The 26511-nt window shown below is 39.3% G+C and overlaps 1 protein-coding gene across 1 annotated transcript in view; it reads left to right on the top strand.

Moving 5' to 3' along the window:
- The window catches only part of CAMTA1 (calmodulin binding transcription activator 1), an 878634-nt gene that overhangs the window by 17680 nt on the left and 834443 nt on the right, over positions 1 to 26511 (top strand). The window contains exon 2 of the mRNA XM_024207910.2: positions 11407 to 11525. Within this exon, the coding sequence (XP_024063678.2) occupies positions 11407 to 11525 (119 nt within the window). The remainder of the gene's footprint in view (positions 1 to 11406; positions 11526 to 26511) is intronic.

The raw sequence follows: 26511 nt of genomic DNA, 5'->3' as shown, positions 1-26511 counted from the left end.
TTGACTGCTTCTTGAAGCAGCTGGTCCTGGAGCCCACAAGAGGAGAGGCAATTCTTGATTTAATCCTAAATGGAGCACGAGATCTGGTCCAAGAAGTGATTATAGCTGGATCGCTTGGTAATCCATAATATAATTAAATTTAACATCTCTGTGGCAGGGAAAACACCACAGCAGCCAAACACTTGTAGCATTTAATTTCAGAAAGGGAGACTACACAAAAATGAGGAGGTTAGTTAAACAAATTAAAAGGTACAGCGCCAAAAGTGAAATCCCTGTAAGCTGCATGGAAACTTTTAAAAAACACCATAATAGTAGCTCAACTTAAATGTATACCCCAAATTAAAAAACAGTAAGAGAACCAAAAAAGTACCACTGTGGCTAAACAACAAAATAAAAGAAGCAACGAGAGACAAAAAGGCATCCTTTAAAAAGTGGAAATTAAATCCTAGTGAGGAAAATAGAAAGGAGCATAAACTCTGGCAAATGACGTGTAAAAATATAATTAGGAAGGCCAAAAAAGAATTTGAAGAATAGCTAGCCAAAGACTTAAAAAGTAATAGCAAAATTTTTTTTTTAAGTACATCAGAAGCGGGAAGCCTACTAAACATCCAGTGGGGGCCACTGGAAGATTGAGATGCTAAAGGAGCACTCAAGGACGATAAGGACATTGCAGAGAAACGAAATTAATTCTTTGCATCGGTCTTCACGGCTGAGGATGTGAGGGAAATTCCAAACCTGAGCCTTTCTTTTTAGGTGACAAATCTGAGGAACTATCCCAGCTCGAGGTGTCATTGAGGTTTTGGAACAAATTGATAAATCTGTAAACAGTAATAAGTCACCAGGACTGGATGGTTTTCACCCAAGAATTGTGAAGGAACTCAAATGTGAAATTGCAGAACTACTAACTGTAGTGTGTAACCTATCATTTAAATCAGCTTCTGTACCAAATAACTGGAGGATAGCTAATGTGATGCCACTTTTTAAAAAGGGCTCCAGAGGTGATCCTGACAATTACAGGCCAGTAAGCCTGATGTCAGTACCATGTAAAATGGTTGAAACTATAGTAAAGAATAAAATTGTCAGACACAGATGAACATAATTCGTTGGGGAAAAGTCAACAGTCAGTTGCACACATACAAAATGAGAAATGACTGCCTAATGGGAGTACTGCGGAAAGGGATCTGGGGGTCACAGTGGACCACAAGCTAAATATGAGTCAACAGTATACAGGAGCGGCGCCAGGGTTTTTGCCGCCCTAGGCGACAGCGCTCCTCCTCTGAGCATTTGGCGGCGGGGGTCCTTCCGCTCTGCGTCTTCGGGGCACTTTGGCGGCGGGTCCCGGAGCGAGTGAAGGACCGCCGCCGAATTTCCACCAAAGACCCGGAGCGGAAGGACCCCCCGTCGCCGAATTTCCGCTGAGGACGGCAAAATGCCACCCCCCAAATCCTGCCGCCCTAGGCGACCGCCTAGCGTTGCCTAGTGGAAGTGCCAGCCCTGACAGTATAACACTATTTCTCCCCCCTCCCCTCCCAAAATAAGTGAACATCATTCTGGGATGTATTAGCAGGAGTGTTGCACGCAAGACACAAGAAGTAATTCTTGCGCTCTATTCCGCACTGATTAGGCCTCAACTGGAGAATTGTGTCCAGTTCTGGGTGCCACATTTCAGGAAAGATGTGGAGAAATTGGAGAAAGTCCAGAGAAGAGCAACAAAAATTATTAAAAGTCTAGAAAACATGACCTATAAGGGAAGATTGGGAAAAAAATGGGTTTGTTTAGTCTAGAAAAGAGAAGACTGAGACGGGACATAATAGGTTTCAACTACGTAAAAGGTTGTTACAAGGAGGAGGGAGAAAAATTGTTCTTGATAGGATAGGTCAAGAAGCAATGGGCTTAAATTGCAGCAAGGGAAGTTTAGGTTGGACATTAGGAAAAACTTCCTAACCTTCAGGGTGGTTAAGCACTGGAATAAATTGCCTAGGGAGGTTGTGGAATCTCCATCATTGGAGATTTTTAAGAGCAGGTTAGACAAACACCTGTCAGGGATGATCTAGATCAGTGGTTCTCAAACTTTTGTACTGGTGACCCCTTTCACATAGCAAGCCTCTGAGTTTGACTCCCCCTTACACATTAAAAATACTTTAAAATATATTTAATACTATTATAAATGCTGGATGCAAAGCAGGGTTTGGGTTGGAGGCTGACAGCTCATGACCCCCCCCATGTAATAACCTCATGACTCCCTGGGGGGGTCCCAACCCCCAGTTTGAGAACCCCGGTCTAGATAATACTTAGTCCTGCCATGGGTGCAGGGGACTGGACTAGATGACCTCTAAAGGTCCCTTCCAGTTCTATGATTCTATGGTTTTTGTAAAGGGAAATCATACCTCACCATTCTACTAGAGAGGGTCAACAAGCATGTGGACAAGGGGGATCCAGTAGATATAGTGTACTTAGATTTTCAGAAAGCCTTTGACAAGGTCCCTCACAAAAGGCTCTTAAGCAGGGTTTCTCAAACTGGGGGTTGGGACCTCTCAGGGGGTCGCGAGGGGGTCACAAGCTGTGAGCCTCCACCCCAAGTCCCGCTTTGCTTCCAGCATTTATAATGGTGTTAAATATGTAAAAAAGTGTTTTTAATTTATAAGGGGGGGTCGCACTCAGAGGCTTGCCATGTGAAAGGGGACACCAGTACAAAAGTTAGAGAACCACTGCTCTTAAGCAAAGTAAGCTGTCATGGGATAAGAGGGAAGGTCCTCTCATGGATTGGTAACTGGTTAAAAGATAGGAAACAAAGGGTAGGAATGGAGAGAGGTAAATAGTGGTGTCCCCCAGGGGTCTGTACTGGGACAAGTCCTATTCAACATAAATGATCTGGAAAAAAGGGTAAACAATGAGGTGGCAACACTTGCAGATGATACAAAACTACTCAAAATAGCTAAGTCCCAAGCAGACTGTGAAGATCTACAAAAGGATCTTACAAAACTGGGTGACTGGCCAACAAAATGGCAGATGAAATTCAGTGTTGATAAATGTAAAGTAATGCACATTGGAAAACATAATCCCAGTTATACATATAAAATGATGGGGGTCTAAATTAGCTGTTACCACTCAAGAAAGAGTTCTTGGAGTCATTGTATATAGTTCTCTGAAAACATCCACTCAATGTGCAGTGGCAGTCAAAAAAGCGAACTGAGTGTTGGGAATCATTAAGAAAGGGATTGATAATAAGACAGAAAATATATTGCCTCTATATAAATCCATGGTACACCCACATCTTGAATACTGCGTGCAGATGTGGTTGCCCCATCTCAAAAAAGATATATTGGACTTGGGAAAAAGTTCAGAAAAGGGCAACAAAAATTATTAGGGATATGGAATGGCTGCCTTATGAGGAGAGATTAATAAAACTGGGACTTTTCAGCTTGGAAAAGAGATGACTAAGGGCGGATATGATATAGGTCTATAAAATCATGGTGTGGAGAAAGTAAATAAGGAAGTGTTATTTACTCCTTCTCATAACACACAAACTAGGGGTCACCAAATGAAATTACTAGGCAGCAGGTTTAAAACCAACAAAAGGAAGTATTTTTTCCACACAATGCACAGTCAACCTGTGGAATCCTTGCCAGAGGATGTTGTGAAGACCAAGACTATAACAGGGTTCAAAAAACCTAGATAAATTCATAGAGGATAGGTCCATCAATGGCTGTTAGCCAGGATGGGCAAGGATCGTGTCCCTAGCCTCTGTTTGCCAGAAGCTGGGAATGAGTGACGGCGGATGGATCACTTGATCATTACCTGTTCTGTTCATTCCCTCTGGGGCACCTGGCATTGGCCGCTGTCGGAAGACAGGATACTGGGCTAGATGGACCTTTGGTCTGACCCAGTATGGCTGTTCTTATGCTTATATAAAAAGACTGGGACTGGTTAGCTTGGAAAAAGCTAACTAAAGGGGGTTATGATAGAGGTCTATAAAATCTTGAATGGAGTGGAGAAAGTGAATAGGGAAGTGTTATTTACTCCTTCACATAACACAAGAACCAGGGTCACCCAATGAAATTAATAGGCAGCAGGTTTAAAACGCAAAAGGAAGTACTACTTCACACAACACAGAGTCAACATGTGGAACTTGTTTGCAGGGGATGTTGCGAAGGCCAAAACTATAAGTCGATTTTAAAAAGAATTGGATAAGTTTTTGGAGGATAGGTCCATCAATGGCTATTAGACAAGATGGTCCAGGTACAAACCCGTGCTCTGGATGCCCCATAGCCTCTGACTGCCAGATGTTGGACTGGACAACAAGGGATTGATCACTTCACACTAGCCTTTTTCTCTTCATTTCACTGAACTCTGGCATCATTCTCCTAGGTTGAACAGAAATATTCTTTAATTGAGTGTGGATACATACTAGAAGAAATCAAAATTTTATAGGTAGAAAAGTTAATTTTGCCTTTTATCAATAGACCATTGTGTGGAGAGATAATATTGATCATATGTGAATGGAGATTGCTGTAGTCTGGTGAATCTGGCACCCATAAATTGAGTGGCTGTATCAAGCATAAAAATCAGTTTCTTCTGCAGCTTTGCCTGAAAGGAAACTTGAGTCACAACGGTGATCTCCACAACTCTTTAAGCTTCAATTCCCTTTGTGATACCATCATCTGTCCCAGATTCCAAATCTACTTTGTCATAATAAAGGACAAGGTTTTTTACCCTGCATAAATTTGTCTAGCTACAGTGTATTCAGTGGACCAGTCAGTAAGCACTGTAATAAATCTAGCTTTCTATATGAATTGTTGAGATCTTTTTGTTAGTTATTGGGCTAGTTGCACCTCTGACCCCTTCTGCTCTCCCTGAGTGCACCCCCATTCAGGCCTGCAGGCAATCACCTCTTTTGGGTAGGAATAGTGTGATTCTCCTATTCTCAGACCAGGCATTGGGCTGCAATACCCTGCTACTAACTGGTTACATCGGTAGATCTGACTTCAGAACCTGCAGTTCTGTTCCTCAGGAGCTATAACCAGTGGCATCCAGTGACCAAAAGGCTTTCTTAAAGCAAAGTATTGTTTGTTTAATATTAAAGCATTTCAGAGAAAATAAGTCTATAATTATTCCTGTTTTACCTAAGGCTTATCATCCCCCTGGAAACTTGGGGAAGGCCCCAGCTGATTCAGACACTATTGCAGGACATGTCTCTGTGTCTGTATCAGTCTGTTTCCTCCACAAATTGACAACTGCCCCCACTCCCTCTCTAGAGAGACCTTTTACCCATTCAGTGTCCATTACTAGGCTCCCAGGCTTGGAAAAACAATTGTGGCTTTGGCTTTGGCTGGGGCCTAGAAATAGCATCTTCACTAAGCCATTGTCTTGTAATTGTCCCCAAAGGTTTGTTGGGAGACTCTTACTTAGAGCTATTGAGTTGCCTTTCTGTTTGTTTTTCCAACAGCTCCCTATTAAGCTAAACCAATACATTTGTACAGAAAGCCCAGTGTAGCTATACAGTGACTATCTTGCTAATCAGGTCACATGCGGTAATTATTACAGATCAGAATTGCTATATAAAATAGCAACTCCACATTCACCACATCTTTCGATATTTTGCAATTTCCTTTCTAAAAGTCTTATATTTCATGGGTGTAAATATATTTTGAGCCCAAGTTAAGGATGTTTTCTGCAAATTATAGAGTATTTTAAAAATCTGTAAAACTGAAATGATGTTTAGTGAATGTGGTAAATTTTGTTAAATGAGGTGGCAAACTGTTGGATCTCATGTTTCATTTTATGAAGAGGTCTGGAAATAGGAACTTCCTACGGACAAAGTAACATGTTTTCTGCTTTCATGCATTTCACAAATTAAACTGCCTAGCTGTGACAGCATTAGCTAATTTGCAACTGCATGGTTGTAACACAGTATTAGAAAGAGGACATTGTCCTTTTGAAATTACACCAAATTTTGTTGCTGCAGCAAGTAATCGGATTGTATTTTTTTTTACTTCAAAATGTACTTTGGGCTAGAAAATAATCTGTGACTTACCTTTATGTCAAAAATAACTCTTTGAATTACCTGGCCTGTAGCTGAAAGGCCTTGTCCCAAACTCTCCCCTTTCCAGTCCCTGCTTCTCAGAGTACTAACAGCGTAGTTTGACTTGTATATTTGGGCGGGGGGCACCTCCAGTCAAGCCAGTGGGGCTGTGCATGGGGGCAAATTCTGTGCCGGCCCATAGGGGCACCATTTCAGATTTTGGGGAGGGGGATCTTTAACCATGATTCCAGGGGCTACTTAGGCAACTGAAAACTAATTTTTTTTTTAAGATAACTTAGAAATTATCTGACAGGAGCACTGTATCTAATTCCTATATCAAGAAAGAAAATTAAATAAATATTAGACTCACTTGACTCTAATCCTAACATGATCTGACATCTTGTGGCAAGACACTTAAGGGACACTGGTTAGGTTTAAAATTGCAATGTATATTCTTTCTCAGATACTCTTACTAAAGTCAGAATGGACCATCGTGATCATCTAGTCTGACACCTGCACGTTGCAGACCACAGAACCTCACCCACTCACTCATGTGGTAGACCCCTAATCTTTGGCTGAGTTACTAAAGTCCTCAAATCATGGTTTAAAGACTTCAAGTTACAGAGAATTCACCATTTACACTAGTTTAAACCTGCAAGTGACCCATGCCCCATGCTGCAGAGGAAGTGAAAAACCACCAGGGTCTCTGCCAATCTGACCTGGGGGAAAATTCCTTCCCGACTACTCATATGGTGATCAGTTAGACTCTGAGAATGTGGGCAAGATCCACCAATCACTCAGCTCATTCCCAGCATTTCCTGTTCTTTCCTGCCAGACCTGACTCTGTTTTTCTTGGGCTTCTCTGCATCAGTGTTTTCCCCAGTCAGTTCTTAGTTCTTTACTTCCCATTTTATACTCTTAAATTGCTATGGTTTTGTACTCATTTGTTTAATTTACTAATTGTTAGTAGAGTTTCAGATTTTACATAGATTTTTTTTCCTAGTAAGACATTTCACTCTTAAAATGCTCTTCTGTGCTGAAAAAGACAACTGCACGTATTCAAACAAAAGTGATAAGCAAATTGCCTGTGCTGATTTTGCAACCAGTATCACCTTCTGATATACATTTAACTTTCACAAGTCACGAAAGCTGAAATGCTTCAAGTAGGGGATATACTTCTCAGGATTTGCAGATTGAAGTCAAGTGATTTAGGAGCACAAGTCCCATTACATCCTTTTGAAAATCCCACCCATATGTACCTAAATATGAGTTTAGGAAATCTAACTTGAGGCTCCTATTTTTTGAGACTTTTGGCCTATGTATATTTTTAAAACAAGTGACTAACTTTGTTAATGTATTGTTAATGCTGAAGAAATTTTGTTTTGAAGTGACAAATATTTTATGTCACCAAGTTTGTAGTACAGATACAATTTTTGTTCCTGATACTGCAAACGCTTATGCACGTATTTAACGTATTTAAGTACATGAATAGTCCCATTGAAGTTAATAGGACTATTCCTGTAGGTAAAGTTACATACCTGCTTAAGCATTTATAGGTTCAAGGCCTTAATTTTCAGTACTTGTGCATGTGACTTTGATTATTGTTTGTCAATTAGTATCTCAAGGGGTGGATATACCCCATAGAATTTAGAGGGAGATTATCACAAGGAAAAGCTTTTTTTGTTTTTTGTTTTTTTCCCCCCTCTTGCTATTATCATAGTAGGTACATCTTATTCAGAAAAGAAACATGATCTGCTAGGGCAAGTTTTCCATTGTATTTATGGGATAACAAACCACTTTAACCTTGTTATAGGAGCTTACTCTGTGTGGCACAGAATGCCTTTTGCCATCAATTTTATGTTAACTTCATCACAGTTCTTGTCAAAGGTGAATGGGTGAGATTTCCATTATCAATCAGATGCGAAGAATTTTTTCATTATGTGGCATCTGCTATGCTTAGAACTGCTGTCTAGCTTCTGCTACTGTGAGGCATCTTGATGGCTTAAAAAAGTGTTTTCTTTAGATCACAGGATAATAAATACTAAGGTAATAGGAGTGGAGAATGCTAAAAGGTGAGCTCATTTAGCAAACCAATATTTATGCTAAGAGTTGCACTCAAATATGTTACCCTGAAAGGGCCATAAGAGCTGCTGTGTTACTCCTGAAGATCAGCAGTTTATGTACATGGTTGCTAATGGCATGAATACAACCCATTAGAGTAGACATTTGTTGTGGAGTTTATCATGAGATCTAATTAAAATCAAAAGATCCAGTGGATCTAGTTTGCTCTCTCAGTTGCACTTTGTCCTGATTGCAGGCCTAGTTGCACACTCTCTCTTCTTTGGTCTCTCTGACTGCATCCTCTCAGGTATCTGGCCTTATGCCTTCAGCTCTCTGAGGCTGGGTCTACACTACAGCGGGGGTCCGACCTAAGATACGCAACTTCAGCTATGTGAATACCGTAGCTGAAGTTGCGTATTTTAGGTCGGCTTACCTGGCGGTGAGGACGCGGGAAAGTCGACCGCTGCCGCCGACTCCGCTGCCGCCTCTTGCCGAGGTGGATTTCCGGAGTCGACGGCAGAGCGATCAGGGATCGATTTTACCGCGTCTTCACTAGACGCGGTAAGTCGATCCCCGATAGACCGATTGCTACCCGCCGGATCGGCGGGTAGTGAAGACATGCCCTGAGAGCTGGAATTTCTCTGTTTTCCCACCCTTGCATTGGCCCCAGTACTCTGTGTATTGACTGTGCTTACTCAGCAGGGCCAACTGGATTTGACACCTGCAGTTCTTCCCTTTGAGAGTCTATGACCAGTGTTAAGTATAATGACCAGACAGTAGGGTTACCAACCCTCCAGGATTGGCCTGGAGTGTCCCGGAATTGGCATCGATCTCCCGGCGACTATTGAAAGCAATCCGGGAGGATATTGAAATAGGATATTTAGAGAAAATGACATTGTCATCACGGGGGGGGGGGGGGGGGGAGGGAGAATCTCCTGGAATAGCTTCAATCAGAGTTGGCAACCCTACCAGACAGCCTTGCATCAAAGAATTGTTTAATCTTAACAATAGGAATATAGCATAGTTTTAAAATCCTTTTCTCTCTATCTACATGCATGTCTCTTACCTAAAGCCCTACCATCCTGTGATGGTCTAATTTGAGAGACAGTAGTGGGTCTTGGGTGTCAGCCTGAACAATTTCCTGACAGCAATTAATCTCCCTCTGGAAAAGAGTGTCTTTTTATCCAGTCTGAGTTCTTTTATTGTTCTCAGTTCCCAGCACTGCCCTGTGTGGCAAAACAGGTTTTGTACCTTGACTGGAGTCATGAGCTAGAATCAGCTCAGGCATTGTCTTTTAACCACTCTAAATTGTTTACTAGGGGATGGCATAGCTTGAGTCATTTCCTCCTTCCTGCTTGTTTTCCCAAAAGTCCTGGTGATTTAACCCGCTATAGTTATGTAGTAAACATCCCAATAACCTGGCCAACACGCAGTAGTCATAAACTATTACAGAACAGCTCGTGTCTGTCACACGCATCACTGCATATCGTATAAAATAATCTGCTGTGCTTGCATGAACAGTTGATCTAACAGGATGCATATTGTTGTACTTCACATAAGAGAGCACAATCAAGCCTTAAAAATACTTGGGCTATTCAGCTACTAGCTTGCACCCAGGTTCTGCTTTCCAAAGTGATTTTAAAATCCTTCTAATCCTGTATTTCTCATTTTCCTTGTTATTGGTTACTGTAGCTGTACATTACTATACCATAGGTTCTCAGCCGTGTGTGTGTAACTTTCTATTGGTGGGGACTCGGGAGGTCCAGTTAGTTGGCCCAAATTTGGGTGAGTGATGTTGCAACACCATGTCCCAGTTCACAGTACTGCTCACGGGGTCACAAGGCTACAACAAACATGCAGGTTAGTGTCCGAGAACCTCCTGGAGGAAGTGAGTCTCGGCAGGGTGGGGGTTGCGCAAGGGCAGCGTGAGTATCTTTTCAGCTATTGTGTGGGGGTGGCCTCCGAGGTTAAAAACATACAAAAATGTTGAGTGGGTATGTGATTGAAAAATAATTGAGAACCTCTATAAACACTTTGATAATGACTTCTAACATCATGTTGGCTTCTATGTTATGAAAATAAAATGGACTGATATTTGAAACACAAATCTAGTATTTTATAAACGTGGGGTCTGAAAAATTGACCATATACTTATGAGCCAAAGGCTGTTGGGAAGTTGATGTTTGTTTAAAAGGTACATACAGTATATAAAAACATACATAAAATATATAAAATTATACATATTTTGACTATTCTCACTCTGTACACCATCTAGAAGAGAAGTGGGTGGGGTGAGCTAGAACTAACAAAACTTGTGCCTGTTATTGTCCAGAGCACTTGACTGATGCAGTATCCTGCTCCCCTGTTAGTCTCAAACTTAAAGACAATCTAAAGACAGACTCTTGCATTGTGTACACAATGTGCAGCACAAATGAGTTTGGATCCTTATTGGAGCCTTTAGAGGCTATTGAAAATAGATAATCATGAAAATGTTAATAGTACCGGGATTTCTACTCTGCTGCAGCTTGGCAAAGCTGTTTGAGTAGCTGAAGAGATACTCGGGATGTCTGCAGATTTAGGCCAGGTATATAGTAGAAGAGGTTTGCCAGAAAACCAAACTGGCAAATCCTCCTAGTGTAGATGCAGTTTATACTGGCAAAAAAGTGCTTTTTCCAGTGTAGCTTATATAACTTCCCTGAGTGAAATAATCTATACCAGCAAATATGCAGTATGTTGAAGCCACGTCAGTCCCAGGATATTAGAAAGACTGTTTGAGATAGCGACAAAGAGTCCTGTGGCACCTTATAGACTAACAGATGTACTGGAGCATAAGCTTTCGTGGGTGAATGCCCACTTCGTCAGACGCATGTGTTGAGATAATATCTTTTATTGGACCAATTTATGTTGGTGAAAGAGACAAGCTTTCAAGCTCTGAATCTTGTTTCTCTAACTATACCAGCAAAAGCAGTTTTTTGCTGCTATAAAAATGTTGCCAGAAATGGTACCCCAAGCAACATTACTATATTGCCACAATTCTAATGGATACCAGGCCTTAGAAAGCTGGCATTGCTTCAGTTGATATTCAGTTGGCATTCAGAACGTTACCTTTTGTGATCATAAGGGATAGATATCTGATGTTTTTAAAACGAAATCTTAAATTCTCCCAAAGTTTATTGGTTTTCCTACTGCCACTTGCCATGGAAAGCTACCTGCTCCTCAGTGGCAAGTAGGCTAGTGGATTTTTCAGGTCTTGTTAATTTGATTTTACTATAACAATTTCCCCCCTCGTGTTAGATGCATCATATGTATTCTTTTCCTTCTAGATGATCATGGGAACAGCAATGGCAGTCATGTAAAAATCTTTTTACCGAAGAAGCTGCTTGAATGTCTACCAAAATGTTCAAGTTTACCAAAAGAGAGGCACCGCTGGAACACTAATGAGGTAGCTATTTTTTTTCTTTTGATAGCACTTTTCTTGGTGCTTATTGGCTGTTTTCTTGCTCAAGAAAACTCAGGAAATATTGTAGGTGAAATTGTTAATATGGAAACCCATGACCTTTGGTATCTAACAGAAGCTGACTCACTTTCTGAGACGCTTGTGTTATTTAATGAGCTTTGAACTGTGCTAGTTTCAAAAAGACAGAATGAGCATGCAGACTAATTTGGTAGGAGTCTGTTCTGTTTGTATATGTTGCAGTGTTTCTCAAAGGCATAGTTAAACTCGACATGTGTCTGATTTAAATGTTCTTACTGTTGTCAGGACTTAATGAAGATATGGCTTTGGTACTGTACTAAACAGTATTGTTTTGAAAATGTGAAATTACTGTTAAAATGGATAATGATAGACTTCCTAACAGTAAAGCAATACTTATTCCTCCTTGCAAAATGGATTTGAGACTTAGCTAGCTTAGCAACTACTGAGAAACCCTTAAGAGCAGAGGATGCAACTAATAAAGTATTTCAGACCTGCAGTCCAGTTCTAAAAAGAAAGCAGGAGGTGATTCTCTGACTGTGCCTGTGTAACTCTTGTTAACCATAACAGGATTTTTGTGGTTGTTGTCAAGACAAGAAATGTACTCATCCCATTAATATTCAGTTGTTTAGGGGTACAAATTGAAACTTAAAGTGCAGTCTGTTTGTGTGTAAACCATTGCCTATTGAATCTCTTAGGCAGTAAGGGTGCAAGTTATATCTTAGTACCCTCAATATAGTTTTAGATATGAATTGTTTATTCAAATAATACCTGTCATATTTATGGAAAGTTGTTTTATAAGAAATAATAAGTTGTGGGGGAAAAAAGCCCAAATATTTTAGTGGATACCATAATTAAAATTTGTCTATCACTGTAATCAATTATTTGCATCAGATTTCAAAAGGTTTTAACTAAAAATGTACCGACAAAATGTACATGACAGCAGGTGGTCACTCAAGCACAAAAACAAAAATCTTAATTGGTAAAAATCTGTTTAGCAAAGTTGGAAACGTGTTATCGCTTTTTGTCTCAAATCTAAATTTGATCTTGCAAATTGTAATTTACAAAATATTGTAATGAGATTAATTAGGTCAGGGTTTTTATTTTTTAATTGCTATCAAAAATGAAAAAATTTCTAGAGCAGTGCTCAGTATCATGCTTACATATGTGTTGTCTCACATGAATTGGGCTGTAATTTGCAACTTAGTCATTAGGTTTTTCTTTTTTAATTGACTTTCTTCTGTGATAGCATTTATATTTGCAACAAAGCATGAATTAGTAGCAATTCCTATGGTTTTAAAAGATGCTGGTTTTAGAGAAATATTTAGGCAAGTACAACTCTTAACATGGCCGGAACAATAGAGCAGTATTTTATCTTGAACGAGCTTGGTGATTTCAGACACTTCTCTGGACGACAAAGCCATTAAAAAGTGTAAACTTTGTTTTTTCGTGTCACGTCATTCATACAAGACTATCACAAAAATCTTCACATAATGCTGTCATTTGTGCACATAAATTGTAAACGTTAATTATAATATCTCATGCAGATAGCATCTATAGTTATAGGAATTCTGGGTAAAATTACCCAGTAGTCAAGTTTGAGGGGGAAATGATTGAATATGGGGTGAACTAGAAGGTGTGTGGAATATGATTTGTCTTTCTGGTGCTCACGAGGTGTAATAGGCTAGGAGAAGAGTTTGAGAGTATCGTCTGAATGTGGGGTATGTGTCAGTCACTGTTGGAGCTGTGTTCAAATCTTTTAATAGTACTTGTCGTGGTATAATTGATGCAAGTATGTCTTAAACTATTTGCCAATAAAATTAATTTTAGCTACAATTACTGTAAGTGATTATGATAATCTTCTCAGCACTACATTGGCTGTGGAGAATCAGTTTAGCTTAGTCTTTTGGATGTGGACCTTGACACTGTCATCTGTACCTTTGTTACCTCTGAAAAGTTATTACCGTAGACCATCACAAGTGATGTAAGGATGAGATTCGCTGGCAGCAGCCAAGGGGCTAATTCTGCCCTTGGATTAAGGCTCGTGGTTTCCATTAATTTCAGTGTATCTGGTACTGCTTTCAACCTATCTGTGAATGTATTTCAAGGGTTGACCTTTATGGGTGGTCATAGTGGCCTGGCCTGTGTACCAAGAAAAGAGAATCTTCTGCCTACGTTAAGTTTAGCAGCATTAAATTTTCTTCAGCAGAACACAGTCTTAAATATTGGTGTAGATGCACAAAATTATACACTGTGAATAATAAAATCAGTAGGATATGAAAACAGTGAAAGTGGGGATCTTGTCCCTTTCTCCATGACTGTGGTTCTTATTCTGAATTAAGTAAACTTCGACATTATTATATTTCTTGTTTAAGATTAACTGATTCTGTCCCCAAACCTTGATTCCATATCATTGTATAAAATTACTGTTATTGAGAGAACATTGTGAATTGACAAGTACTTGACACAACCAAAGATTACTTTAGTCTATTGTAGATTATCTTCTCCTGACTCTGTAACTGTATTTTTTGTACTCCTGCAAAACTACTTTGGGGATATTTAACTTAATTTTAAAGAGCAAAACACAGTTTCTCAGCTATTTAATGTTCAGTACATAGACAAACAGGTTTTTTTAAAACTGGGGTTTTGCAAAAAATGCAATAAGCAGTTAGAGAAGTGGGGCATTTTAAAATGCTTACAATTTTTTATTGAGATTTGATTTCAGATGATTCAGTTTTAACTAAAATGATGGAAATATATTTGCTTATCAAAATCTCATCTATTTTTAAATCAACTTCATGGTGTTCTTATATTTCATGGTGAAGAAAATGTTCCTTGTAAATTCTAATTTTTTTTACTAGAGATTGTAAAATCATCAGTTTAGCCAACCCATTTAATTATGGCTTTACATTTTTGAGATACGGAGACACTGTATATACATTGCTGTTTGGGATGGTAAACGTGGGATTTCATATGAATTCTCAGTTAAGCCCAACATCATAACTATTTTTTAGAAAATGATTGTGTGAAACTGGATTTGAATAGCATTGTTTTTGACTATTAATCTTTGTGAAGTAGAATTTCTGTTCCTCTTGTTTTTACTATACAAAGAGGCAATGTTTTCCCCTTCAAACTGATGTTTTTGTAGATGTGCTTTTCTGGAAAGATAGTCCCTCCACAATTAAAACTGAAGCTATTTTCCCATTATAAGACCAATTTTTTCATACAATAAAATCCTGAAACTTCACACATTGTGTCATCCTTTGATAACTTTTTTGAGAAGTCTGGAAGAAATCAGAAAAGGAGGTTTAAAGTTGTGATGGTCTGAAATTTTACCTGAAGTTCTGTTTTGGAGTATATTTATTTCCAAAATGGTTGGCCTAGAAACTCCTCCTCCTTCCACAGGAACAGCAGCGTTCAGGAGATGCTCCTAGGATTATGGATTAAAATAACTCTGAGCACCAGCTCTCGCACCAGCTCAGGGCAGTTTTCTGTTTGTGAATAACATAAAATGATTCCTGATCTTTCTTCAAGAAGTTTTTCCACAACATTCAAAACACATCATTTGAGTGTCAAGATATCATAGCTCAATTGAGAAACATTTACCATTTAATTTTTCAGTTGGCCCAGAGGACTTTTAAGGTGACACCATTTGAAAGAATAGATTTTTGTTTCCCTGATAGCTAGATAGATGTAGTTATGATACTTAACATCATTTTTCTTCAACATATTCAATTCAGAATTATTTTGCTGTTCTTTTAATGCATTAGTCAGTTTAGAATGGATATGAATTAGTGTAAAACTTAAACTGTAGTTATATTTTGAGCATTTATTTATGTATAGAAAGTGAGAGAGAATTATTGAACTCTTAAAACCAGGTAATCTGGGAGACAATATCTTCAGAGCAGCAAAGAGTCCTGTGGCACCTTATAGACTAACAGACGTATTGGAGCATGAGCTTTCGTGGGTGAATACCCACTACTTCGAATGCATCTTCAGAGTGCATCAAGAGTATTTTGGTATTCTTCTAATGTTTGAAAAGCATAGAGGCAATAATTGATGGTGTTAAGCAACTTTTGTAGTTGTGTTTTGGCCCCTAAGAAGTTACTAAAAATGGTTGCCTGTTTAAATTGTGAGTTTTTCGGGACAAAGACCATTTTGTTCTGTTTTTAATTTGAGATTCCTAGGGTACTTCCTGACCCTGAAAAATAAGAGTACTCGTGACCATCTACTCCGCATAACCAGCTGTTAAAGCCAAAATCCTGTGAATGCTGCGCCAGTCTTTGATTAGTCAGCTTTCAGCTGCTTATTTTTGTAGGTCTTTCTGAATTTAGTGTCTTGTGTTCTGTAATATTTCGTTATATTAGTCAAATCACCTGTTGCTACATAATTTGCCAAGAGATTTTAAATGCTTTTAAGCTACATTTTCTGGTTCACAATAAATATATAGGTATGGAAAATCCATAGAAAAGTTGTTGTTTGGGGAATTGGAAAAAAGAAAGCCCTGATTAATATGCATCAGATTAAACACAGATCTAATGTAGACTTGATATTTGTAATGTCCGTGTTTTAATATACAAAAATACATGTAGGCCGACTCTCACTGAACCTTAGCTATAACCACAGTGCTACATATAACTACTTTCAGAGTTAGGTACAGTCAAGATGAGTGGGAGCGACCGAATCTATCCCATTGTAACTTAAAATTCATAATAATCTTGGGGTAGGCAATATTCTTAAATGGGATTTAGTCAAGATGCTGAAACACTGACAAAACAAAAGTATGCTTCAGAGTGTCTGCAAGATATGAGGTATTTTTTACCGTCTTTGATACAACTCAATTATGCCTTTTAACTCAAACTTAATGAAAAGCATGAAGTAACTCAGATTGTTCCTTGTTATGTGTAGTTTGTGGAAACAGCAAGTTGGCTAGTGTTATAAAACCTTTTACATAGTTGTACAACAGCCAGTACTTACAGGGCTGGAGTATTTTGACTACACAAACTAAATCAGCTCTGTAATCTCCTGAGAACAATGAGAATATTTCTTTGACTAATTGCTTACTGCCTATGCGGTAAAGGCATATAAAATGGCATTTGATAACATCCAAGACATATTAAGTATAACTTGTATTGTATTCAGTCTAGTCTTATGGTTTTTAAAGTTTGGTTTATCATGTAAGGTTAGGACTGCCGCACGATTACAAAAATTAATGACGAGATTAAAAAAAATCGTGATAAATTGCTGATTTAATCACACTAAACAATAATAAAATACCCTTTAAATATTTTTGGATGTTTTCTACATTTTCAAATATATTGATTTGAATTACAACACAGAATATAAAGTGTACAGTGCTCACTTTATATTTTTGATTACAAATTTTTGCACTGTAAAAGATAAACAAAAGGAATAGTATTTTTCAATTCCCCTCATACAAGTACTGTAGTGCAATCTCTTTGTCATGAAAGTGCAACTTACAAATGTAGAATTTTTTTTTTTTTACATAACTGCATTAAAAAATAAAACTATGTAAAACTTCAGAGTCTACAAGCCCACACAGTCCTACTTCTTGTTCAGCCAATTGCTAAGACAAACAAGTTTGTTTACATTCACAGGAGATAATGCTGCCCGTTTCTCACCTGAAAGTGAGAACAGGCATTTGAATGGCACTGTTGTAGCCAGCTTTGCAAGGTATTTACGTGCCAAATATGCTAAACATTTGTATGCCCCTTCATGCTTCATCAGCATGGGACCATGTCTTCTGGAATGGTGACCGAAGCATGAAGGGGCATACGAATGTTTAGCATACGAATAATTGACATCAATATATTTGAAAATGTAGAAAAACATCCAAAAATATTTATAATAAATTTAAATGGGTATTCTATTGTTTAACAGTGCAATTAAAACTGCGATTAATCGCGATTAATTTTTTTAATTGAGTTAATTTGTTAATTGCTTGAGTTAACTGCATTAATTGACAGCCCTGTGTAAAGTATTCCAAACTCTAACTTCTTGTTGAATCAAGTAATCTACTGAGGTCCAGTGTAGCATTACGAGGAAGAAGTGGCTTCTAAAATATCAGTACCCAGGGATGCTGTGCCTTGGCATGGAGAGTGTCTTCCTGTCTCTTCCTAGCAGAGCTCATTAGGTTGACAGAAGCTGGGGATACCTGCTGTTAATCACAGAAACAGCTCTCTTGAAGCTGTCTTCGTAGTTCAATGCACCACAGAGAGATTTATCTTCTTCAAGCGACATCAGAGCCATAGATTGGCCATGTGTTCAAGAAACAGTGATATTTACAAGTACATATGTGCATCTTTCTTTAAGTAATACCAAAGACACTGTGCTATAAACTCCCGAAGTTAATTTTTTGAATGCCAAACCAATTTGACAGTAGAGAATACTAAATTTCCCCCACAGAAATAGATTCCCTCAATTTCCTAACAAAATCCATCAGTACCTCTCATATTTAACCTTTTCCTTCCTGCATGGTAAAGAACCTCAGCTTATGTCCAGTCTTTTCATCCCAGTGTTCAGGTGCGTCATGAATTACCACAACTCTGAAGATGGCCACTGAAAGCTGTCACTTACCAGTTGAGGTATGTATTGACTGTCCAGTCAGTGTACTCCAGGTCAAATCATGTTCAGCATCATGTCAGTTGTGATTGTTAGCTCACATGATGCTGAACACAGTTTGCCCTGGTCTGAATTAACTGGTCAGTATTGCCCAACATTGTGTCACGTAATTTTAGTCTTCACAGTTATGTTCAAACATGTTAAGTTTCTAGTGAAGCCAAGCCCATTGAAAGAGGAGACTCAAAATAGGATCCCAGTATACCTGGGGACTGGAAAAGAGACAAGAAATGGGATGCGGTTTCTGAGAAGGGAAAGAACTCCTGCTGCTGGAGAGGCTGCGGGGGGGGGGGGGGGGGGGGGGGGGGGGGGGCGAGACTGGCTCAGAGGCTTCCAGAGCTGCTCAGGCGGCTCCCGGGCCAGCTGCACCAGGCTGCTGCAGAGGTCATGGAAAGTCACGGAATCCGTGACTTCCATGACCTCTGTAACAAACACGGAGCCTTAGTCATAATTACTATTATAAAGTCGTATCCTGTTCATAAATCATCCACAAGTTAAAAAAAAAAAAAAGACATTCAGAAAATAATGCAGTTTAGAAGATCCCAAAAGTAGGATTCTTAATTGCTGTTACAATGGTAAGTAAGTTATACAAGACTTAATTTGCCTATATGAATTGACATATAACTTGAAATTTATGACAATAGAAACATTTGCTGATATATTCTTAGCTCGTGAGTGGTAGGAGAAAGCGAGGGTGGAGACAAATCCTCGCCTCCCCCTCCCCCCAAGTGGCTGCAACTCTATTGAAGATTCATGTGTATTCTAAAAGAAACATGTTCTGGCCAAGTAACAGGTGGAGGAGAGACTGATTTTAAGCTGTCAACTGCCTCCCCCTGTTTTGATGCTCAGATTTGGAGCATCCCCATATTTCCTGTGCCTACCAGTCTTGCCCCAGGCCTGAGCAAGCCACAGCCCCAATGCAAAGCACTGCATAAGGAAACTACCAGACCTCACAAAATCATTAAGTCTCTCTGCAAATCCAACCCCTTTTTCTGGTGAAGCTGGATTGCTGTCAAAATTGTAACAGGAGTGTTACCCACCAACTCCAAAAGTCAGAAGTTGGGGTAACAACCACCTTTCTGTACCCACTAATTTACATTGAGGGAAGGGACCAACTGACAGAGTTGCAGCTAGAGCTGAGCAAAATTCTGAATTTCCATCCCATGGGAAATACTGACATTTCAGCATTTGTTTTCATCCCATGTTGGGATGAAAAGTTGTAATTGCAAAAAAATTCTGTTTTGGAAATACTAGTGTTTTGACATTTTTGATTGAAATGAAACATTTTGACATTGCTGAAATTGAAATGGTGGTACAATGACTTGAAATGCTTCATTTTGTGTCAGTTAAGTATTAAATTGCATTTTCCAGTTGTTGTGCATTGTTGTTTGGGAACCTGATAATCCCATTTTTCCTCATGGGCTAGGCCCCCTGTGTGGACTATGTCTCTTGTGGTGGTGCACCCATAGTCATATGACTCCTGTGATGCACCATGCCAAGTTTAGGCAGAGGGAAATTCACATGGCATTATGGGTGATGTAGTCCTCAAGGGAGCTCAACCCAGAGAGGAAATTAGGCTCAAACTACAACTCCCATAAGGCAGCGTACTGATAGGAAATGAAGTTTAATTTTTTTATTGGACTCATTAGAAACAAAATGTTTCAGGTCAGTTAAACAAAATGAAATGTTACAATTCAGGTTGAACCAAACCAATACTAAATATTTCATTTTGATTTTTCTAGAGTGAAAATTGAAATTTGCAGGATTCTGAAAAAATCAGTCAGATGGAAAATTCCCCAGCTTCTCTAGTTGTTAAGTGAAATGAAAACAAACCAATTGCAATGCATGCCCATGCCTTAACCTCAACGTGCTGAGGTACCTATGCAATGTCAACCCCACAATTGCTTCCAAGTCCAACTGTGCCCACACCCCTCTCCACAGTGACTGTAAATGCCATACCCTATCCTAATCTAACATACAGCAACCAGCCATGTACATACAGAATGCCAGGAAATTGATAACCACATTCAATGAAATATCCCCCCCCCCCCCCCCAAAAAAAAGAGCAGGGGGGGAGGGATTTTGTAGCAGTAGAGAGCTGTTCCTTTATAAGCAGGCACCTTGTCTGCTAGCCTATCTCAGTGCTTGAAGGAAGTGCTGGGAATTAACTAATCGCTGTCTCCCCAGCAAAGGAGGGTCACCATTAGCCAGTGGCTGCCATAACTTTCCAGTGGTGTGACTGCCCCTCCCCCTAGTCCAACCTCATAAGATGGGCTGACCGTGACTGGCTACCCTTGTTAGTTATGATGTATATTATTTAAGACATTAAGCTGTATTTTGGCGCCTTCCCCTTAACAAGTCAGAATGGGGCGGGAGGGGGGGAGAAGAAGCAGTATGTCACTACAATTGAATATCAAAACAATCCTCTAGGCATCTTTGTCTAATAATAAAGGAACCATATTACCAAAATAAACTGTGTCTATTTACTAGAGAACTGCATAAAACAGTACTGTAATAATGTTGAAAAAATCTCCAGCAAATCTTTACGCATGTATGGTAGAGCATTGAAGTAAGAAAAAATAAGCATTTCCCCCCTGATTTGCACCTGTGGGCTAGGCTTCAACTAGGAAGTCTTCAAAGGGAATTATCCTGCATATTAATTGAAGAAAGTTAATTACAATCCCAGTTTTTTGGAGGCAAAACTGAAGATGCTTTTAAAGATAACTCTAGTTAGCATTTTGCTGTTTTCCATGGCAAACTGCATTGCAGGAATCTGAGTCTGAATGACATTATTTCCCATTTATTGGGGGAAGTCTAGCTAGTTTTGTAATCTTTCTTGTCGTAGACTTTGAGGCCAGAAGGGATTATCATAATCATCTAGTCCAGGGACCGGCAACCTTTGGCCCGCGGCCCACCAGGGTAAGCACCCTCGTGGGCCGGGCCGGTTTGTTTACCTGCCGCGTCCGCAGGTTCGGCTGATCGCGGCTCCCACTTGCTGCGGTTCGCCGCTCCAGGCCTATGGGGGCTGCGGGAAATGGCGTGGGCCGAGGGATGTGCTGGCCGCCACTTCCCGCAGCCCCCATTGACCTGGAGCGGTGAACCGCGGCCAGTGGGAGCCACGATCGGCCGAACCTATGGACGCGGCAGGTAAACAAATTGGCCCGGCCCACCAGGGTGCTTACCCTGGTGAGCCGCGTGCCAAAGGTTGCCAATCCCTGATCTAGTCTGACCTTTTGCACATTGCAGGCTACAGAACCTTGCCTACCTACTTCTGTAATAGACTCCTGTCCTCTGGCTGGGATTCTGAAGTCCTCAAATCATGGTTTAAAGATGTCAAATTACAGAGAATCCACCATTTACACTGGTTTAAATCTGCAAGTGACCCGTGCCCCATGCTGCAGAGGAAGGCAAAAAACCCCACAGGAACTCTGCTAATCTGACCTGGGGGAAAATTCATTCCCTACCACAAATATGGCAGTCAGTTGGACCCTGGGCATTTCGGCAAGATCCAACAGCCAGGCTCCTGGGGAAGAATTCTCTGTAATAACTCCGCCTTCCCCATCTAGTGGCCCATCACTGGCCATTGGGGATATTTGCTTTTAGCAGTCTCAGATCAGCTACTTTCTGTAGGCACTTTCATCATACCATCCCCTCCATAAAATTATCAAGTTCTATCTTCAAGCTAGTTAGGTTTTTTGCCCCCACTACTCCCTTTGGAAGGCTGTTCCAGAACTTCAGTCAGAAAGTAGAAACCTTCATCTATTTTCAAGCCTAAACTAGTTGATGGCCAGTTTATATCCTTTTTTTCTTGTGCCAACATTGGTGCTTAACTTAAATAATTCTTCTCCCTCTGATGTATTTATAGAGAGCAATTATCTTGCCCCTCAGCCTGGGTTTGATTAGGCTAAACAAGCCAAGCCCCTTGAGTTTCCTCTCATAAGGTCAGTTTTCCATTCTTCTGATCATCCTAATACTCTTTCTCTGCACCTGTTCCAGTTTGAATTCATCTTTCTTAAATATGGGAGACTAGAATTACACACAGTATTCCTGATGAGATCTCACCAGTGCCTTGTATAATGGTACTAACGCTTCCCTGTCTCTACTGGAAATGTCTCGCCTGATGCATCCTAAGATTGCATTAGTCTTTTTCATGGCCGCATCATATTGGCAGCTCATAGTCGTCCTGTGATCAACCAGTACACCCAGATCTTTACAATCCTCTGTTGCTTCCAACTCATAAGTCCCTAGTTTATAGCAGAGGTTCTTGTTACTTGTCCCTAAGTGCATGACCTTGCACTTTGCACTATTAAGTGTCATCCCATTCCTATTACTCCAGTTTTCAAGGTTGTTCAGATCTGGTATGATATTCCAGTCCTCCTCCATATTGGCAATATCACCCAACTTGGTGTCATCTGCAGAATTTATTAGCCCACTCTCACTTTTTGTGCCAAGGTCATTAATAAAAATGTTAAGTAAGATTGGTTCTAAGATAACCTCCCTCCAGCCTAAGAGTTCACCTTTCAGCATGAACCATTGTACAGTTGTCTCCCATTTAACCAGTTTCTTATCCAGCTTTCAGTTCTCATATTAATCCACATCTTCTCCCATACTTAAGTTACTTGGAATGGTCAAGGCAAGCAAGAGATTTGTTATCCATAATCTGTGAAGTAGTTGGATCTCAAACATTTGATAATATCAAGCATCAACCAAATAAACACTCCTTCCTTAAATCCCAGACCACTTATCTTGGGGGCTAATTCTGTGTTCTGCAAAACTGCACTTAAAGAAATTATGTAAAATATCAGGGCTTCTTGGAGAATGTGAGTAAATAAAACTGGCCTTCAAAAGATAATACTTAATGGACATCCTTATTTGCCAAATGATTGCTCTTAGGGCAAGAGCTTGTCTATTGGAAGTAGCCCTCTTTTCAAACCCTTTTGGACCACGAGAAATGGAGCTGAAACCAGCTTTCCAACATTTCTCTGCTCCAGTGACCTGAAGCAACCACTATGTGGCAGAGTAAGGCTTTGAAGAAGTTTTAAAGTCAGGCTCATGGGCATTCAAACATTACTATTTGCTAGACTGTGGCTGGTTTCCTTTTGGAGACTTTATCTGGTCCTTCACAGACTCAAGTTCTTTTCAGCCACTTGCTCTTGCTTCTTAATCCTTCTCTCTTAAGAATATAAGACCATGGATAGATATTTCCATTTTCAGTATCAAGTTTCCTTAAAGTGAACTTAAATTTATTGGCCCTTTATATCCCAAAACTTGTCAAGACACACTTTGGATGTAATTAGGAACATCACATTCTGTCTGCTTAATTAGAGACAGATTCTGTCTCTAAAAGACTTAAAAAGATCGGAAGGTCTCCTGTTCAGTCATAGCCAAATTGATACCATTGTGCATTAGAGAAGCATATGTAGATGAAAGGCTGCCATGCTCATTTAGCCTCCTGTTTCATTCTACGAGGGTATTTCCTACTCCTGGATGGAATGGGAAGCTTTGTCAGGCTGCTGAGTGATCCACAATCCACACATACTCACATTGTTATAATGTGTCCTTAAGTGCTTTCCTGACTTTGTCCGTTACATTCTAGAACTGTAGACCAAGTCAACCTATTTCTCCTTTTCACATGTGCCGATCTTGCGTGATTTTGTGATTCAGTTACTCATAGCCCATGTTCCTAGGAGAGAGAGGAATTTCATTCCTACCTTGTAAATGGATCTTCTACAAGGGTCCCAGCAATCCAGAAGCTTGTTCTATTGTGTGTTTTAGGTGCTAGTTGCAAAGACAGTTAGCCTGTTCTGTTAAGGGAAGAACTAGGTATAAAGCTGGACTTGAGCGGAACTATCACATTGACAAGAAGAGCCCATATTTTGGATTTGTGAACCCCCTTGCAAAAATTGGTCTACATGGTAGGAACAAAACTTCCTTTACATGCCACAGGGTATTGGAATCTCTTGGATAGCATCTTCCCTGAAATTCATCAGAGGGGAAATAGGACAGCGGAAGACTTATGATCTGAAAATTATACCAAGCAAAGGTTTATTTTCATTTACCCTACATGTGTGAGAGTTGCCCTTCATGAATGAATTGGAGGTTTCTTCTAGATATTCTCCTTCTGAGCATCTTTCTGTGCAGCTTAATGGCTGACTTTGTGATGCTTCTCATTTCTTCTGAAAACTGACAGTCTTGTGGCAAACCATGTGAGTACAGTGAAACGATACAAAAGATCAGCCTTATTAGACAGCTTCCTAACTCACAACACCATCCCCCCAAAAAATCCCAAGGTGGTGTAAAACCTGCTCCACCTTCATTAGAGTAAATCCTATCAAGCAACTGACAAAAGTTGGTTACTTACAGGAGGTTGTATTGAAATTCTTCTATGTTCTTCTAAATTTATGCCATACAAAATTTGCCACAAATGGCCCTGCTGTATATTTCTGTCATGTTTACAAAATTAGCAAATATCCAGAGCAGGCTCGCTGATTTCAAACAATTAAAACATTGTCTCTCTTGATTATCTTGAAACAAATGAAAGCATTAATAACTGGTGTTTTATAATGCTCTCTTTGAAGTAAGGATTTTATAGGAAATTTTTCTTATCCTCCCCTTTATTAGCATATGATCATGATGATATTTGTATAGTGAAATTACTTTGAAAACAGATTGTTTTTGTAGTTGTGTGCAGCTAAGATATTGGAATCATGTGACCAAATTGAGCATTATTTAGAAACTACCTTGTCTTAGATATTGTAATCCCCCCAGTTCTTGAGCAAGTCCATTTTAACCAATGAAATTACCTTTTGTGCACTTATCACACTGTACTTAAAAGTATTTGCTCTTGTTATTTTGGGTTAGATACAGAGTTCACAACAAAGAATAGAATGTCTAAGATTCAGTGATATTTTGTTTAGAACAATAAAAAACACTATACTGAGGCTGAGTGCTCTGCCAATTTAAAATTGCAAAATCAACTATAAATTTGCCAGCTCTCCCTTTCTACAGCTAGCATCTCTAAAGACGAATAACACCCTAGCACTGTATCCAGTACTTCTGACTCTATCTCACCTCAAAGGAAAGGCAAAACATGTGGATCATTGCAGCATACCCTGAAAATCGGCTAACCTGTTTTTTTTCAGATAGGACAGGATGACATTTTACAACTGAAGAACCCCTAATAAAATGTACAGAAAAAAATTAATCTCTTCTGTGATATGGTATGGTCAATTAACAGGCTTAGTTTACTAGTAATATGTGAGCAAGATACCTCTGAAATGTAGGGTGTTTTTTTTTAACTGTTACACAGTAAATATTTCTCATTGGTCTAATAGTCTTTAAAAGTTTTCTCCTACTGGTAAAAATGGAAAAGATCAGGTTTAGCACTGTCAAAGGGCAGGCCTCAAAAGAGAGAGATTACAAATAATTGAGTCAGGTATCTGAAATAGGAAATTCTCTTTATATTACAACACACAGGCTAAAAAATTAAATGACAACATAATACATTAGAATTACTCCACTTCCTAAACTGGTTGACATCACCAGTTTTATTCACAAAATCAGAATCATTTTCCTGTACTTTGCTTCCTTGACAACAGTTTTTAAGATGCTAAAGGATACTTCTTTGAAGTAGACATTACTTCAGATAGTAGAACAGAAATCACCTTATCAACCTAAGTTATACCTTAGAAATAGAATGTCTTGTGACTTTAGTGAACTATATCTAAAATTATACAGAGAAAATACATTTCAAATTACAGAAGCTTGTTTGCTTGAATGTAGTGACAAGATCTTTTGCCAAAAGTCTCATTCAGTCTTTGAGCATACATATCAAGTGTAAGTACATGCCTACATTCATTGAGGTGCTTATATTTTCAGCCTGAATCTACCCCTTAATTATATTTTGCAGTTTTCAATAGCACCTTACAATTAATGGAAATGTATGGAAATGTTTTCTTTCCAACAATTAATTTAAAATGGAATTGATATCCAGATTTGTGAGAGAGTATTCATTTGGCCTTTCTTTTGTATTAGGTATTTCTCTTATGAAAGTCTAGTTACTAACATACATTGAGATGCTATTGTACATAATTTACCAAGTAGTTAATCCATTTTCTGAATAAATTGATAAAGCCGACAAGTGTACAAGTGTTCTTGGGCAAAAGAATGATGTTCCACCAAAATAGCTATCTTTAAAAAAAAAAAAAAGGCGGGTGTGTGTGTCATTACCATTTTGTAAATGCACGAAGAACTTGTTTTGCTAAGATTCTGCTAAAATGTACACTAAATGAAAAACTCTGGCTCTTTGAACTCTCTT

The sequence above is a fragment of the Terrapene carolina genome, unplaced genomic scaffold, assembly GCF_002925995.2.
Source record: "Terrapene carolina triunguis isolate 2854851 unplaced genomic scaffold, T_m_triunguis-2.0 Scaffold714, whole genome shotgun sequence".
NCBI lineage: Eukaryota > Metazoa > Chordata > Testudines > Emydidae > Terrapene > Terrapene triunguis.
Note: the sequence above shows the minus strand (reverse complement) of the source record. Positions and strands in the feature narration are given on the sequence as shown.